The sequence below is a fragment of the Poeciliopsis prolifica genome, unplaced genomic scaffold (assembly GCF_027474105.1).
Source record: "Poeciliopsis prolifica strain line A6 unplaced genomic scaffold, Auburn_PproV2 SCAFFOLD051, whole genome shotgun sequence".
NCBI lineage: Eukaryota > Metazoa > Chordata > Actinopteri > Cyprinodontiformes > Poeciliidae > Poeciliopsis > Poeciliopsis prolifica.
The window spans coordinates 2,178,689-2,197,344 of NW_026562426.1; the positions used below are offsets into that span (position 1 = coordinate 2,178,689).

Consider the following 18,656-nt stretch of genomic DNA (forward strand, 5'->3'; position numbering starts at 1 on the left):
AAAGAGAGCAACAGATGAGATTTTACTACTTTGTTTAATGCTGATGATAACCATCACTAGTGTCCAGTCTTTGTTTACTCTATTTAGTCTCTATGTGAAAGCATAGAGACTAAATATGCTTCCAACAACATGACTTGTTGTTTTTTTTACCTGCTTCCTGTCTACTTGGGGAGACTATGACTGTTTCAAATATGTGTGGCTGGAGAGGATGGGGAGGATGAGGATCCCCAGAGAGCAGAGAGGCAGATGAAGAACTATGACAAGTAGGTGAGCGGTTCTGTACAGTGATACTGCCCTGAGGTCTCCCAGAGGAAACATATCCTGCCTCTCCCTGCTGTTTCTGAGCCACAGACTGAACTGCAGACAAACAGGATGAAGCTGGTGGGGAGGAAAAAAAGCATGGATAGAAGGGTGAGAAGATGGGAAGAAAAGAAGGGAAAAAAGTATCAAAGTCTAAAGCAATACTAATAGCATGCAGCGAGGTGTGTAGAGCAGAAGAGATTGGTTGACGTGGAACGACCTGTTAATTAATCCAGTGGGTTTGTCAGCAACTGACAAGCAATTTGTCCCAAAGTTTAATGCCCCTCACTAGGAGGAACTGAACTCCTTCGACAAGTTTGTGATCGTAGAGATTTGCCGAAAAATAATTTGAAAATATGGCAAATTGTGGGAAACAATTACACAGAGTGTTTAGAAGGCAGGATACAATTTAATTCTACTTCCAAAACTCAAAGAAAGTCTGAAAAAATTTAAAAAATGGATAAAGATCTGCAGCCGACCTCATGAGCAGCTAAACACAACAGCGATGGGCAGTAACTACTACATGCACATCTTTACGACGGAAATTACAAGTAAATATCCAGTTTTCTGTTGTAACTAGACTGACTGTATGCTTAATGGTTAAATCTTAAAAGGAATGATACATTAAGCTAGTTGTGCTTTGTTAGAAGATATATGCAGCCAATCCTGTTTTTATAAAGTAGGTCTAGTCTTTGTTACAATCAGTTAACACTGAACCCGTTTTTCACAAAGCAGTAAATAGGTTGTGTAATCTAAAATTAACATTCAATAGATACTGAATTTCACTGCATATTCCTGTTATTGGCAGCTCCATGGCAGCATGAAAACAGCCTTGTTTATTATTTCTGAATTCACAGGCAAAACAATGAAGCTGTTCTGTTCAGAGAACAGAACAGCTTCATTCTGTTTGTCTTTCTGTTTAGAAAGACAACATTTTTATCTCATAACCTCCCAACCCTAAATATCAATGACGGTGGGAAAGATCAGCAATTAGTCAGCAGTCACTCAGGTCCCAGTGTGCATTATGCCACTTTGTAAATATTAGGAGATTAACAGAATGTTTTAGTTTTCCTAAGTATTGAATTTCTTCTAGACTACTAAACAGGCTACATCAGGCAGGGATAATCACAAATAAATTAGTGATTCAAATGCAGGCAAGTTTAGGCAAAATTAATTAAAACAAAAAATATTGAATCTACTACGCATCCCACTAACAACAAACACTGATAGCCTGGAGACTTAGGTTACAGCATTACATATGTCTATTCCCTGCTCTTTGTGCACCACCAGAACTTCTGGATGACTTGCAGAAAGACGCAAAAACTTAGGGGAGAGGGCTGGCTGTGCTAGAGGGGCCTGAAATTTAGGAGGCTTCCATTCGGTCTGCCAGGAAGCTGGAAAAGAAGAGCAGGGAAATGGTGGGAGGACACTTAAATAGCATAAGGTGACAACATCCAATTCTCTAATGTGTCTTCATCCTTTTACCTCTCTCACCAGCAGACGGAAGACTTGTGGGCTTAATGAGGGTACAGCCCAACTCCACCATTGAGGTGGGTCGATCTTTGGGCTGCCTGGAAGTGGGAGGCATACGAACGGAGGTTCTTATAGGAACTAAGGATGAGGAGCAGAAAGAGGGAAAGAGAAATCTCTGTGGATTCCAGAAAACATAACAGGCTTATCCATAAAAAAGTGCACTGAAAAAAATAAGTCATTGGATGAACATAAAAAAATTATGGAAAGGATTTCCACCTGATTACTTTGCTTTATTTCAGCACCATGTACTTGTGTTACTCCTATTTAAAGCAAATGTGTTAGGTCAACCTAATTTATTAAGATTATTCCAATGTAAAGCAAATGTGTTGGCTCAACTTGTTACTATGGTGATTCAATGGGTGATTCTAGATCAAACATGTTGGCTCAACATAATATATTGTGGTTATTCTTATATAAATAAAATGAGTTGGCAAAACATAATTCATTAAGGTTGTTCTAATTTAAACCAAATATGTTGGCTTAACCAGAATTATGGTAATGCAATGGATGATTGTAAATCAAATGAGTTGGCTCAACTCCATTCATTAAGGTTATTCAAATTCAAATGAAATGTGTTGGCTCAACGTATGTTTTAATGGTTCCTTTAACTCAGTTACTATAGCGTGACCCAGTGTAATGCAATACAGCCCGCCCAACTAATCTGCAATGTTTAGGACCAAATCATTGATGTGACTTCATTAAGATGAATGTAAATCTAGTTGAAACCACCTTATTTTACAGTGGTACCTTCACACTACCTGATTCAGTAGGTACAACTCACTAAAAGTAAGTTAGCTCAACAAATATGCTTCATGCTAAAAGACAGCTAGTTAATCGTGTGGAAATCCTTTCCATTATTTCATGACGTTAATTCAAAGACATTTTTTCAAGCGTTAATGAAGCATTTTAAGATAGCACTAGGTGAAAGTGTAGGAAGAACACTCAACAATTAGAAAAGGTACAACACAATTGTATTTTCAGAATTGTTATACATCGTTTTTTTTACACAGCACAAAACACAGCTGAGTTGGACATTGAAATAAAAAAACAACTACAAAAAGGTTACAGTTTCATTTCCCAGCCAATTCTTTACAACATAAAACATGTCAGTATAGTTGCTCAACTTAGAGAACTGTAACAATATAAATCTTTTCTACTGCAGACTTTAAACACTCATTTTCCATATGAAACTTTACTCAACTTAGCGGCGAGTTTCATATTGAGAACTTGTGCTTTCTTTGATAAGTTCTTTCCATCCAATTTCATTATTATTTCCTGTATTACTTCAAAGGTATGCTTGAGTTACTGAGCAAGTTGAGTGCTGAACGCACTAAACTTGAGGGTAGCTCAAGTTTAGTGCGTAGATTAGTCCCAGCAGCATCACTATTGCAGAAGATACACTGCCCAAGCTGTTCATAACTTCCACCTCCTCCAGGACAATCCCAACATCCAGATGTGCATCGGCAGCCTCTGCTCAAATGACGATTCCGAGGACAGTCTCGGCTTTGGCCATTTCTGCACATTCATCAACGTCCTAAGGGAGTTAGGGAAGGGTATTGGGGGGGAGACAATTCACATGTAATTAAATAAATAAATTAGACTGACATTGATTGAATCACTCATGGACCTTAGTTGGTGAAAGTATTTTAACAACTCTTAGGAGTTCTATTGTAAACACAAAGAGAATTTAACATACCATGTACTCCCTCACCAGCTTCTCTGGATCTTCATTTAGGTACACACAGACCTTTGAGGATGCACGCTCGTCTGACCTCAGCAGTGTCTTCCTAAATATGCAGATCAAAAAACAATGAGAACAATCTCAAAACTCCAGCAGTATAGGTTCACACACTTGAAAACATAGCTACATTCAAAGGAAGTGACAACAAAAGTGATCAGTGACTTGCAGTCTGTTTGAAAGATATTTAAAATTGTTAGTATCCCTTCATTGTGCCATGACTAAAATGGAGTTTAACATTTTATTTAAACATCTAACTGAAGCTGTTAGATGTTTAAATAAAGACATGAATATATCACCAAAGAAATATGTGAAAAGTATAGAATGGTCAACACAGTCTATATCCTTCTACTTAAATGAATATGCAAAGCATTCCATGTCTTACAAGTACATGGACAGTCTATGTGTGGGCATGGATAACGTCACAAATGCCGGTGTTTAAGTGTAAAATGTTTTAACAGGTCATATCTACGAGACAGAGAGAGACTACACTCCTTACATTTCCACATCCCCACGCAAATAAAGACAAATAAAACAGACTGGCCAAATAAAAGTTTAGCTGAACCCTAGCTTTATAAGCTCTCTAACACTACATTCAGTCACTTTAGATCTGGCAAAACTTACTATTAGCCACTGAAATCTATAACTTGATAGCCGATGAGCCCCTTGACCAGAACTTAAGCAGGTGGATTACAGACAGGTGATGTTCTGAAAGAGATCAGACATATTTTCAGCCATTAAAATATGCAATTCATACTGAACTGAGTTGTATCTTTTAGTACAAGTCCCTTGAATGCCTCATGAATAAAACCACAGGACACTTGTATGCAAGCACATATGTGCAGAACAATGGTGAATTGAACATGGTAGAAAGCAATAGTAACATAGGTCAAAATGAGCACAAACAATCAACACAAAAAACATCAACATTTCAAAATTAAACCAATGAACTTCAATATTGTTTCTGAGCTACAATTATTTGGGGACAACAAAGAAGAGTCCAAAAAACCCCAACATCTTTACAGCAGAGGAATATGTATTTTAAAGAAAAAAATAGAAAGCTCAAGTCTGTAATAATGGATAATCCATTGAGAGTTTTAGCCTGACAAAATATACTAGAAATCCATAACTAACAGGTATTTAAGGAACATTTAACAAAGCTCAGAAAGCAATGCTTTCTGCAGGTTTCACCGACTGAAATGTAGGACTTTTTATTACCATAATTAATTAAGAATCTCGATGATGATAGAAAGGTACCAAAGTGTGTGTATCTACATTTACCTCCATAGTAACATTACTGAAATAGAATTAAAATAGTTAGAAATAGACTGATGTTAGATCCGTGTGTTAAAAATCCACTAAACCTCCAGGGAGCTCAGGAGGAGCAAAACTGTGACATTTCTGGGGTCCATTTGTGTCTCTGGCAGCAGCTTTGTACACTACATATGGCTCTGCAGACTTTTTTCGCACAGAATGTACCTAACATGGTGCGGCGATAAATGTAAACTTACCAATGATATCACATAGCTATCTGCCTTAACCTAACCGACTTAATCTACAGAACATGAAATAATGTGACACAAGTATGGAACAAGTAGAAAATGGTGCAAATGTTAGAGAAATTTTAAGTTACATATTTTTATATGGATTTAGATGAAAATAGTTTGACTCTTACCTTCTTCAAATTAAGTGGATGCACGCCAGGAATCTCCCCTCTGCCCTTGAAAAAACCCAACAAGGTGCAAGCCAGTTATCTCGCGTGATTTTCCGTAATCTCTTGACCTGGATCCTCTTCAGCGGGAGATGAGTCTGACACAATAGCGCTTTGGAACTGACGTCACTGTGTTTTTTTTTATTAGATTAACTTTGACAAATATTGATATTGAATAAAAAAAAAACCATATATATATATATATATATATATATATATATATATATATATATATATATATATATATATATATATATATATATATATATATATGTATGAGCTACAATTTAAAGAAAAAAAATAGAAAGCTCAAGTCTGTAATAATGGATAATCCAATATATATATACTGCGCAGGACCCTCAAGCTCCCAGGCCTCTGGTAAAGGACCCGAGCTCAGAGGATAAGAACCACCCGCGGTGGGTATATATATGTTAATTAGATGTATTCAAGTTGAGATAACGTCATTCAATCACGTTAGTCCAGTTGAGAGAAAAAAACCGATTGTCTCGCGTGTTCTCGCGTGATATCCCGTGATCTCACTCGTTGTCGTCAGCACAATATCAGTCTAAATATAATGAATCATGTTAGCTCAACATGATTCAATTTTATAAATGTGAAGTCGTGGAATATCTTGTTAATCCAACATGATTTTATCACGTTTTCGCTTCAAACCCAACATTATTGTGTGAAAGGTACATAATATTCTTTTGTTAATGTAATACGCCCGACGTTCTTTTTTTTTTGGCGGAAGATCTAGCTGACGTAATTGAATCACGTTATCTCACCTTAAATACATTTTATTCCATTTGCGAGAGAAAACCGATTTTCTCGCGTATTCTCGCGTGATATCCCGTAATCACTTACGTGATATCCCGTGATCTCACTCGTGGTCTTCAGCATAGGATCGGTCTGACTATAATGAATTATGTTCTCTCAACATGATTCAATTTTATAAACGTTGAAGTTGTGGAATATCTTGTTTATGCAACATGATTGTATCATGTTTATGGCTCAAACATGGAATTATTTAGTTAACAGTACATGATATTCTTTTGTTAATGTGATAACCCCCGAGGTTCCTTTTTTACAGTGTGTGCAGTAAGAGAAACCGCTCAAAAAGCCCATGTTTACATGGAACACTTACATTATGGTTACGAGGGCATTTGAATAATGTTTGGGCATGCCAGTGACTTTAAACCTGAATATTAATTGACTTTTAAGTATGTCAAAAAACTAAGAGCAACCCTGCTTGGTGATGCACCCAAGCAATGACAGACATATTATTGTGCAGTAAAAAAAAGTGAAATTCTTAGGTAAAGCCTAACAAGTCTTTCAAAAGGTACAGCAATTGGAGAAACTAATGCTGCCTGGGAATCAAGCTGCCCCGGAAGTGTAGACCGCAGAATGTCCTGCTCCAGTCAACTCCAGACAGTCTACCTGGACACGGTTCCTCAGGAACACAGATGACCTATTCAAGTAAGAGGTTTTGTGACTGGACATTGTTATTACAACAATTGAGTGGAACTGAGCTCCTGAACACAAGCCAGTCTTTACTAAATGTTTGTAGAAGTCTTAAAATCTAAAATTGGCCACAGAATGTAAAACATGCAAAAATTCCTTTTTAAATGGAACATTGCACAAGAAATACATTTGAGACAAAAGGTTACAGTAAGGGGTAAGATTAACTAAAAGTAGGTCTAGTCTTAGCTTAAATATAAGCAAATTCTCTGCTGCTTGTATTTAGGTTCCAAATGACGGCGCTGAACAAACCTGTTTGTGATCTGTCAGAGAAAGCAGGGAGGTGGGGAGATGGATCAGATGAAGACAGAGAAGAGGTAGAGCGAGCTTTAGAGAAATACTGGGCCACCACACCATCAGAGGAGCAGGCACCACTGTGGAAGCTATGGGGCCTTCGCAGGGCTAAAATTAATGGAAAATGATGAGTATTTTCCAGAAGGTATTGTAGAAAATAACAAAAAAAAATTAAGTGAATATAAAGCACTTATTTGTTAGTGTTAGGGCAAACTAAACCTGCCTGTTATGTTTTTCAGTGGGAAACTTATAATTCCACAAAACCAGAAAAATAAATACAAGCACCTTTCCAGTGCCTAAGTGACATTAAACAACTTTTACTTTACAATGGCATCCAGATCATTTCAAAAAATTCTAGAACCTTCAGGTCTTGTCTGTTTTCTTCCTCCTGCCTTTATCTTAAGATTGACTCAGTGCAAATTGTGAATTGTCAGCTTTAGAAATGTATCTTGACAAGCTACTGATTACTACAACTGTTGTGTGGTGAGGATAGATCTTTCATATTACGATGGTTACCCCAGACAATTGGTAGCACTGATGGAAAAAAACGTTTTACACATTTAGGGTGGACTGAAGAATGTTAATCTATTTTAATGAAAGGAGGAGACACTAATGTTGTTATTTCATTAAATCCAATACAACAACCCAAAACCTTCCTATGTTTCTGTCTGTTTAACATGTTATATTTTCTCTGGCTGCTCTTGAAAATCTTTTTCAAGCATAGTACCTAATAATTCATCAATCTGCAACATTATTCTTCTGCCTAATAAGGATAATGTCCGTATTATTAAGGACATTATCCTTAATGTACTTAATGTCATAAAGGATATTATGTCCCTAATGATAAGGGATGATTGGGTGATTGTGTGTGATTTCTGTGTGTGTGACCCAGAAACAGCTCAGCATGGCCACAGGACGGCTGCAGCTGTCAGTGCACGTCTTGGCAACAATATCCCATCACCCAAATAAACCAGGTGTCATGTGACCCGCAGGCACAGCCTCGGCTTTCTACTAATCTGACCTTCCAAGTTTCATGACACAAAGGTTGTGTTAATAACAGTTTTGAACTGGCTACCACACCAGACCGTCTGAGGTCTAGTGGAGCAAATCTCTGAAGTTCACAAAAGTCACTTAGCATGACTTTTGCTTGTTTTCTCTTTAAAAGTGTGTGCCAAAGTTGTTTGAGTCTTGAAGTAATTTGAGTGTTGATATTAATATTTACACTCATGGGTATGTATGCATGTGACAGATGCTTTTATCCAAAGCAACTTACCACTAAGGATATAACAATGCAGTCAATATTAAAGCTAATCAGAAGAAAGAACACAGTCAGAGATGACGGTATAAAGACAGTGTCAGTGCAGCCAAGGGAGCAGAGGATTACAGGGCAGGAGATCATCTCTGAAGAGCTGCATCAGTCCAGTTCACAATGATTGTCATCTCAAGGCTAGCTTTACTGCTGAGACATTTCTCCAGCTTTACTATAACAGTAGAGTATATGACTGAGGACACCAGAAAGAAGAATAGCAGTTTATCAGTCTGGTTTAGAGAGCTCTTAAAACTACCTGAAATCACTCTTTCCAATAGTACAGAAAACATCAAGACAACTGCCAACATGCCAAAGTCTGCCTGTCCTAGCAAGTTCACCCAGAAGACTCATCACAAGACAATAATAAAACATCTGATGTCATGACAGGACTTACAGAAGGCGTTTGAGATTTTTCTTATGCGAAGAAAACTTTTGCTCTCAAAGAAATACATTTTGGCCAGGAAATGGTAGAATGTAAACTAAAACAAAGATCAGGTGAAGCAGATTCCCAGTACTTGAATTACTCAGTCAGTCTCAACAGGTGAATTTAGCGTTTTAGCCATGATCATCACAATCACCACAATTACCTCAATCACCATGAAAACTAAAACATACAAATATTAGAATACAAAACATAAACTTAGAATACAAACAATACAAAAACGTACCTCGCTGCTTTCACTGGGGAACACTAAGTGTTGATTTCTTTGTGCCAAACACATCTTGATAGTTCAAGTCATTCATTGGCACAATGATTCTACCTGCTTTTATAAGGCCTGCACTCATTAGCTACAGCAGTATAAGGTACCTTCAAATAAACTCCAAAACATTACAAAGTGCAAATACCATTAAACAAAACAAAATATAAACACCAACAATGCTAATAAAAACAGACAAACATCCATAAACAATCTGCGACATTCTTAATTTAGAAAATTCACCTTTAATAATTTACTTTAAATAGACTACAAATTTAAATAATTTAGACAATTTATTTAAATAGCTCACTATCCATTGCACCAGGACTTCTGGAATAAGCATTTTTGGACAAAAACTGAACAATGTGGACATTGGAAAAGAAGTCATTTAGCCTGACTCAAACACAGGACTCTCAGATTCCATGAACAAAACTGCAGACATACTTTGATGCATAGAAGTGGAAGTGTCATGCTTTGAGGATGCTTTGTTGCAGAAGGACCTGGCCACCATTAGAGGGTCTTTGAGAAAATGTGCAACCACCTGAAAAATAATTAAACCTGAAGCAGAACTCAACTTGTCAAAAACCCAAAACAATCCAGCAGAGCCACCAATTCTCAGGCTGAGAATGTGGAGATGGTAAGTCCTTGGCCTAGACAAAGCCCAGATCTTGATCTTATTAAGATGCTGTGGGGCAACTTTAAATTGCTGTCTAGGGTAGGTTTTATGGCATTCATCAAAACATATGAGAAAACAGAAAAAAATAATTATTGCTTTTTACCAAGAATTTGATATATTTTCTGGTGGTAAATGGAATGAGGTAATACATAATGGTGTGTCTTACTTTTTGATATGACTAAAACTGGTCAGTTGGATGAACTTTAGCTGTCCTCAAATTCCACATCAGTTTTATGGTTTAGTGACAGATTTTAGTGGAACATTTTGTAATGGGTCACAGAGAAAAGAGTCAGAAAATGAGGGCTTATAATTAATATTAAAAAAAAATTGCTAGAATAGTGATTTTTTTTTTTTTTCACTTTGGGCAGCCCTACTTAAAATTCTCTGTCTGTAAAGATAGAAGCACGAACAAAGGACTAGGAGTTTCTGGGCAGATACCTGTTCTGGAAGTTGACTGAAAGATTTTTGGAAGTACTGGAGGAAGAGCTTGTGTAAAAGTCAGCCCTGAACTGGCATGAGGTGAAGGCCGACCCGTTTGGGTGGGACTTGGTGGTTGCATGTGGGTTTTCAGGAAGAAGGGCGGATTTGAAGAGCCTTCAGGTTCAAATAAGGGAGCATGTATGGAGGAAATGCCAGAGGAATTTATCCTGTCCGTCCCGACGGTTACTGAGTGAAACATAAAAGATGAGATGCAGAAGGGACAAGGTGAAAGGGAAGTAGGAGGTTTAATGGAGAAAAGTGAGAGATTGGAATGAGGCAGAAAACAAAACAGAGACATTTCACAAAATGAAGAGACACATATGAAAATGAAAATGAAAAAGAAAGCACATTTTATATGACAAAGGGGTAAAGAAGGAAACTGCAGAGTGAACAGAACATTACCTGTGGGGCCCGATTGACTTTCAGGCCTCCCAGTCAGATCTTGTGCACTCACACTGCAGGAAGCTGGGGGAGGGAGGTAGCATAAGACGAAGATACGGAACAGCAGAGGGAAGGAATAAAAGAAAGGAGTGGTAGTTTCACCAGAATCAATAAAAGCAGAAAAAAAGGCATACGAGGGGAAGCAAAGCTCAAAAGAAGCAGAAAGATCAGGAGAATCCTAACTTCTGACCTTACAGCTTCCATACCGTAGAGCCTAACCTGGCTGTAAACCCAGACTGTAAACACTCCTTTCTTTTCACTTTAAACTTAATTCATAAGTTGTAATTTAGACAGAAATAAAAGGTAAGATAACACACTTTGGAGCCTTGCCTGCATCAAAAATCAAACAAACACACAATGAAACATTTCGCTACAGCGAGCAAACCAGGAAGTTTGATAAACCCTGAGAACAGCTGTACTCTGTGCTTGCTAATAATGTTCATAACATTAAACAGGAGTGGATATCTATGGCTTTTACTACAGAGTAATTCAAATTTCTTTTCTTTTAATATAAGAAACCAAATGGGAAAATGATTAGCATCATAAAATAGCACCAACTCAAAAATGTGCAGTATTACCAGCAACATGGATGCTCTGTCCAGTTCCAAAGATGACTCGTCTCTCTTCGCCTGCCTCATCATCGCTGTCATTAAAGTCATCCAGGTTGCCTATGTCGCTCTGTTTCATGCTCATTAAGCTGGCCAAACTTTGCATGTCCTCATCCCTGGAGAAAGAAGAGAGAGAATCCACAGGAATCACTACTCACATCAGACATGGACAAACACACCACCAGCTGTGTAAAGGAACTGTCCATTGGACATGCAGAGTTTCTACCAGGTCAGGTAGGTGATGTTCAGTTTCCTAGGATTTTACAAAATGTGCCTCTGAAGTACAACGTAAGTTTAACATTTTCTCAAACTTACGTAGCTTTTCCCTCCTTGAGAAAGATGCATGACAGGTTGAGTATGAGCGTGGCTTCCACCACTTTCACAGACAGCGGCTTGAGCTTCAGTGTTATGTTGTATTGAGCTGAGGCGGCACTGGCGTACGTCTTCATATTAACATCAGCTGATGCTAAAACTTTCCTACGGCCTTTTGTCTCCTGAAAGAATACACAAAGATACATAGTTTGCAAACAAATTCCTTCTTTCTTGAGATAAACTGGGTCAAAACAAGACAACCCCTGACAAGACAACCCCTGACACATACCCAAACAGAAAGGATTATTTCAAGTAAAATTTTTTATTTATTTAACCCCTCTCAAGATAATTCCAATATCTTGAAATCAACTCACTAATGAATCTGGAGCCAAAGAAGTTACATTAGAAGTGGAGTTACATGACAACATTTTGAAGATTCTGCCAGGCTGATGGGGAAGCTTGCAATAATCAGAATGAGACGAAGCAAAAGCTCGAATTAAGATTTTCTTTTCAGGATGAGAGGCAATAGGGTTATGTTTATTTTGCAGGTAGAAACAGAAATAGGCCAGACTTGACATGATCTGAGTCGAAGGTTATCCTAAAGTTTCAAACGTACAAGACAACAGCAGAAGAAGCTGTCTAGCAAAGGTGAAGAGGATATGGAAAATCTTTCATGGACATAACCCATAATATGCTGGACTTAGTAACTCTACCTGCTATGCATTTTCCTTACAAATGAGGCACCACTAGATGGGGAAGTAAACCGGCTTTCCAGAGGCGTGAGATTTATTGCCAAGAATTGTGATAACAAAGAAATAATCTACCAAATACAAATTACCTCATTGTTTACTTTAAATTTGACTTTTCTAAATGTTTCCATTGTCAAATACTGAAAGCACAGTTGCCTCATTTAATTTGTCCATAGAAACATAAGTTTTGAATTTTCTCACTAGCTAAGAGACACAAAATGTACACTATGTTTCACTTTCTTTTGAAGATGTCCTCATAGCAAAAGGCTTTAAAAGCTGAACTGGTGTTCTACTCACTGACCAAGAAACAACTCACAGTTTTCAATTCTGATCTTCAGTACTTTTCTTTTAAAGGAGCAATTGGTATCTTTAATAAAAATATGTTTGCTTTTTTTACATACAGCTGTCGATATGTCTTAATAATATAATAAGAGACAGATAATTCCTGAACAAATCAAATTCCTCTGTCTCCTCCCAGCTGTCCTACTAAATACAGCCCTACAGGTAGGAGACAAAAGAGTTTGATTTGTTCAGGAATTATCTGCAGAAACACACCACTCCCGGTCGGAAACAACAAATCTGAGCCAAGGGGAATGTGTTTGAGCTACCAATCATCAATCAAATGCGTGTACGTGGTGCTCACACTGTCCCCCGTTCAGCATGTTCAAGCTCAAGATCGCTGGTGTGCTGCAGCTGTGCTAATGGTGGGGAAACAAACTGGACTTTACAGCCAGACTGCCGCAGTGCGTACGAGCCTGCACATTCACAGCAGGCTTCCCTGTCTCTGCAACGTTACGCTCTCCTGGAGCGTAGCAGAGAGCAAGTGGAAGGGTGTGAGCATGTTTAACAATGTAATAAATTAATGAACTTACATTTTCAATGACAAAAGTCCAATCTTTGTCTTCAAACTCTTCAGCAGTAGGTTCCTGTTGGTCAACAAAGCACGGTAAATGTGTGTTAGGTAAATTACTCATAAATGCAACAAAATTGTCATTATGTAAGTTAAATACTTTCTCAGAAGAAAATAAATTCATACCTTGAAGAGAGTCACAGTGATGTTTAGACTCTCTGGAACCTGCCAAATGACAAGACCTCTGTATGGGTTCTTTATACCAGGCTGCCAGGTGTGGAGCTAACAGAAAAAGCAACAGAGAGCTCAAATGTCACATAAGATGAATATAATATGAACAACTTCATATATTCCGTTTACAAGGAAACACGTGATATAAAAGAGAAAGGAAATACAGAATTCAGATTTGACATTGCCCAATGGAGGACACTATTTTTTGAAAATGAATTTAAATTACACTACTACCTTTAAACAATTGAACTGAACCCTAACCCTAACCTTTTGTTATAATGTCATAGTTAATCCAATATTACTATCCATATTGTTACCAATTTGTAAGTACAAGCCCCAAAGGTTCAATGAATAACATATTTATTTATTTGTGAATAGGGATGCTATCCATCCATGTTTTAACACACTAATCCTTGCAGGATCATCCAGGGGTCATCGTGTGATAGGCGGCCAAGCCCTGGACAGGTCGCCAGGCCATCCCAGAAGTTGTACAATTTAACTCAATTTAAAACAATATTGTGTTACATTATACTCCGAAGCAGGAATTCCAAAGTTCCAATTTGGAAAAGTTGATTGAAATTAGAGGTGGACCAAAATTAAAATTTGTGCAGATTTTAATAGGCGATGTTAATGTTGCTGTTATAGACGCTAACAAAATTTTTCATTTATATGATATTATGTTTACCAATATTATATATATAAAATAGAGTTGACTACCCATTTGACACCTTAAAAAAATGATCACACTGCTGACTGCAGCAGTATGACTATCACATGACCACCAACCTCTTCCATTGCCCCTCCAGAAACAAATAAATATCAGTTTTAAACATCAAACAGATACCGGCATGTTAAAAAATGAATAGTGGCCAATACTAATGTAGATGAACAAAGCTATTACATTCACCACTGTGATTTTTATATAAACTTATTCATGTGATTTTAATTGCATTTCTCATTTAATGGATGTGCTGCAATTTTAAAAAATGTGTTATTTGACATTACTGGAATATTAAAAAGCTTTGCACAGATTTGTGGAAATGGAAAGGGAGATAGTGTCTAAATCTACAAAATGCATGGAAGCCTATTATTACAGACAGTTCTACTACTATTGTTGTTGCATAGCAATGAAATCCTACTAGTTTTCCTTTATGTAACTCAAACACATGAGGAGTGACATCATTCCAATAAAAATTCTCTGACTTCCAACACGTCTGGTACAAGTGGCTCCAACAATAAAAAATGGCGTGTTATCCAGCTGGTGAAGCTCAAGCTACTGGTCAGGCTGGGGAATTGTAGAGGAGTTTCAATACCATAGCAGGCAGCAGTGGTAATGGTGACACTAACCTTGGTGCTGTGACGTCTGTTTCTTCTGATCCACATCACCCTCAGTTTGTCTGGTTGCCTAAGTGACAAACAAACAAACAAAAACACAAAGTGCAAATGTATTTTAGAGATAAAATACATTGACATTACAACAGGCATTAATTTTTACATTAGTTATTGCAATTACACATTAATTAATGCATTAATTTGTACCTTACACCAACCTACCATTAAGCTAATTCTGCATTGTTATGAGTTTGTAACTCGGGCTGTCAAACAATTACAACTGTAATCTGACAAATCATAGGGTTTCTGTGAATTAATCGTGATTAATTCATTACGTATTTAAAAAAATAAACTGAGTTAATGAGTTCTAAATGTCTTTACTGGGATTGTCAATTGATTAAAACAGGATGTGACAGGAAGAACATGGACTCTTTTCTCATGTCTTTGATGCTTTTGTGTTTACCACTGTTCATGTTTTTAATTGTTCATGGCAGAGTAGTGTTGCTTCAGTTGTGAATAGTTGAATGTTAAAAATGCTGTGCTACAATGTTTTGTTGGAAATAGTCAAAATCATTTCGGTATTCTTCCTATGCCCTCAGCGCACAGAGCAGGACAGGAGAGGAGACAGAGAGAGGAGCTGCTTTCAGAGATGACTTTTGTAAGAAACAGGAGTCTCATAGGGAAACAGCTGAAACAGAGAAGGAAATAATGCTAAAACTTCATATCACTTCCGAAAAGTACAGAAGCCAGGGAGTTAACTGTTTGAAAAAAAAAAAAAAAAAACATTAACTGCACTAAAAGAATGGGAATTAACAGATTTGCCTGTGTTTGTAACATATTATAAAAGTATTTACACAAAATGTGGACTATTTTATTGCTACATGGAACTTGGCAGCAACATTTAGGTCACTTAATTGATATTTCACATTAATTAATGTGTTGTTGTTCCACGACAGTGAGAACAGAAGACGTCCTGTGTAAAGTTTGACACAGGCCATGTAGGGAAGATAATCGTGGAAGAATGCAATATATTCTTCTGGGACCAAACAAGCCAAACAACCTGTGTGTGTGTCTACGATGGAAAAATACAACACTATGAAACATGGTGGTTGGTACCATCATTCCCAGGGGTGAATTTAGAACAGTTTAACTGAAGAATGTAATTGCTGTTCTTAAATCATTTTCTGAAGTCTTAATTTAAATTAATTTTTTAAATTAACTTTGAATTAATACTGGGCATTTACAAGAAAATATTAAATATGCTAGTAAACAGGCGTTCTGTTCATCTGTGCTGCCCGTAAATCCGTTTTACCTTGTGGTAAATCTTTTTGAAAATCAAAGATGATGTATGAATGTTAATAAGATAATAATAAACAAAGAAGTACTAATAACACACATAACAACTCAGAGTGTAGATACAACAGAAAGAAGTGAGCAATGTGTTGCACTACCTACAACCTGTTGATGGACCCTAGCACCAACTCATCCTGGGTGGGTGGGTGGATGGATGGATGGATGGATGGAAGGAGCAGTGCATACATAATAAATCAAAAGTAACCCCAGAGAAACAGCAGAGGCTGACATGTAAAGCTCCCACTGTGAACTTTTGGAAGTATGTCTCGGTTCCCTGGGAAAGAGTTCCCACACCCCATGGAAACAACAGCTGATGTTTATATTCCAAAAACAAACGCGGAAGTAATGGCCACGCAGGAGAAAAGCACCCATTTGTCAACATGTTGACATCATCTGAGCAGAACTCTGAGGAAAATCCGCAGATCCAACAATACATTCTTTCATTCTACTGAGAACTAGTTTCTATTCTGTCACTGAGGGAAACGAAATGATCCAGACTGAGTTTGGAATCAAGAAGTGCGTTTAACCCCGCAAACATTTTGCGGTCATCTGATGCATTATCATTTTAAAGCTCCAACTTCCGCCTCGCTTGTTGAAGTGTGGGACTGTACAGAGAGCAGATCCATGTATTCACTTCGGACTTTCGGATGAAGCGGTTAGTGGATCCTTACAGCCTGGCTGCTCCGGGGAGTACGGGGAGCTTCGGGTGGAGTCCCCGCATCCCTTCTGGTTACGTCTGTCAGTCAGTCCCTTTAATATGTGTGTGGAATAGAACCATGCACACTGAGAGGACTGGATATGTCCTCTGTTGAACAAATACCAACGTTAATACACTTACCATTTTTCTGTGCATTCTATTACGAGTTCTTGAAAGGAGGCAACAAACTGGAACTTTGACGCCCTCTTCCCGACTCGCTGGAGTCTTTTCCAGACTGAAGTCATTGTCTGAGTCGATAGTTCCCGCACAGAGGCGATTCAGAGCGGCATCACAGCGCAGAGGGCGCAGACCCCCCGGCTGCTTCACCGCGGGGACGAGGGACGGACAGAGACTCACCGGTGTCCAAACACACACGCGCCTGAGGCAAGTCTGGGTTCGCATCAAGCTAGCGCGGAATAACGGGAGCACGCGCGTCGACGACTTTCAAAATAAAGCTCCGGTAGGAGCGTTTGTCCGAACGTCAGGCGTCACACAGCGGCACGCAGTCATGGTCAGGAGCCCGGCAAGAACACCAATATGTTGTTCTGTAAGCTTTGAGAGTTATTATATTAACCCTTTATTATTATTTTTTTTAAATTATTATTATTATTGTTGTTGTTGTTGTTGTTGTCATACTGAATAACCGCACTTCCTGTCCTCCCATGTAGCTTGTGTAACTTGACCTTTCTATCGCGAGCTTTACAAAGTCACACATATTGTAACTTCCCGTTGTGCAGGAGAATGTAATAGTGAAACTGGGGCGTTATGTGAAATTCTAAATTAGTTCCATAAAGCAAAGAAAAAGAAAGAGACAATGATAACGAATCTTCATGACAGACTGCACATGAGGTTATTTGTTGAACAGTGTTTAAAGTAATACTTTCTGGTTTGGCTTCTCTTTGAAGGGTCAGTGTTTGTGTACACAGGTTAAATTAGTAAGTAACTAGAAACGTTTATGGCTGTTTCATTCATAAAGTGTCTTGCTAAAGACAATTGGACCTAAACCAGAACAAATAACAGGGCCTCACATAAATAGTGCTTAGAGGAGCCACACAGAGGTTAGTGAGTCTCCATGATGCTCTGCTGAGGGTTATTATAAAGCAGCGAATACAAAAACAGAAATTATCTCTGAGCCATTCTGAGAGCATTTCCCCTGTCATGAGTCCAGTGTCAGCTTCAGGGACTTTTTCAGGTCAACACTGAGTTTATTTTTATCTCTCCACATTATCCTGAGCAGCTGGGAACATATTGCTGCTTCTGAGTATACAAGCGATAAACAATGAACATGAACTTATAATATCTCTTAAATCAGAATCGCACATCTATCTGTAGGTTTACAAAGCAAAGTCTCCTGAGAGAAATCAAAAAATACTGGCTATCTTTGTAAAGGTCATGCCATTTAAAAGTTCTATACTAACTTTTAAACCTTTTTGATGCATTTTTTTTATCAGTGATTGTCAAAATGTCGATTGCTGCTCCTTCATTCTCTATCAGTGAGGCTCTTTTCAGGCTCTGATGGGATACAGTTGGAAAAACGAAAGAGTATATTGGACACCTCTGTGGGAAGGACAGACGAGTTCATCCCTCCTCATCAAATCGCAACAAAATGGCTGAGCTCCCACATCAACATGTCAGTCAGAGGACAGATTCCTGTTCGAATAGTGTTTCACTGCTTTCTCCAAATCCACAGCAAACAAACAAACCTCAACGTTTGAGGTTTGTTTTCCAGCAGTGGAGTCTTGTGCAGTGAGAATGCAGAAGAGGTTGAGCTCGTTGCTTATGAAGCTCTTTGGCTTCGTAAGTTGATGATGCTTCAAACTCCTCTG

General features: G+C 38.1%; 1 protein-coding gene across 4 annotated transcripts in view; it reads right to left on the reverse strand.

The window, feature by feature from the left end:
• Positions 1-17,223, reverse strand: part of ehbp1l1a (EH domain binding protein 1-like 1a) — a 35,901-nt gene extending 18,678 nt beyond the window's left edge. For 2 of the 4 annotated variants that reach the window (XM_055058738.1, XM_055058737.1), the window contains exons 1-12: positions 16,972-17,222; positions 14,796-14,853; positions 13,404-13,499; positions 13,240-13,293; positions 11,622-11,800; positions 11,277-11,422; positions 10,660-10,722; positions 10,216-10,443; positions 7,053-7,202; positions 1,786-1,911; positions 1,557-1,694; positions 151-378 (exon numbers count right to left, since the gene is read on the reverse strand). In XM_055058738.1, the coding sequence (XP_054914713.1) occupies positions 151-378; positions 1,557-1,694; positions 1,786-1,911; positions 7,053-7,202; positions 10,216-10,443; positions 10,660-10,722; positions 11,277-11,422; positions 11,622-11,800; positions 13,240-13,293; positions 13,404-13,499; positions 14,796-14,853; positions 16,972-17,075 (1,570 nt within the window). In that variant the 5' untranslated portion in view covers positions 17,076-17,222. Of the gene's footprint in view, positions 1-150; positions 379-1,556; positions 1,695-1,785; positions 1,912-7,052; positions 7,203-10,215; positions 10,444-10,659; positions 10,723-11,276; positions 11,423-11,621; positions 11,801-13,239; positions 13,294-13,403; positions 13,500-14,795; positions 14,854-16,971 lie in introns of all 4 variants that reach the window. The other 2 variants (XM_055058740.1, XM_055058739.1) reach the window with 2 other exon arrangements.
• Between the last annotated feature and the right edge of the window lie 1,433 nt (positions 17,224-18,656).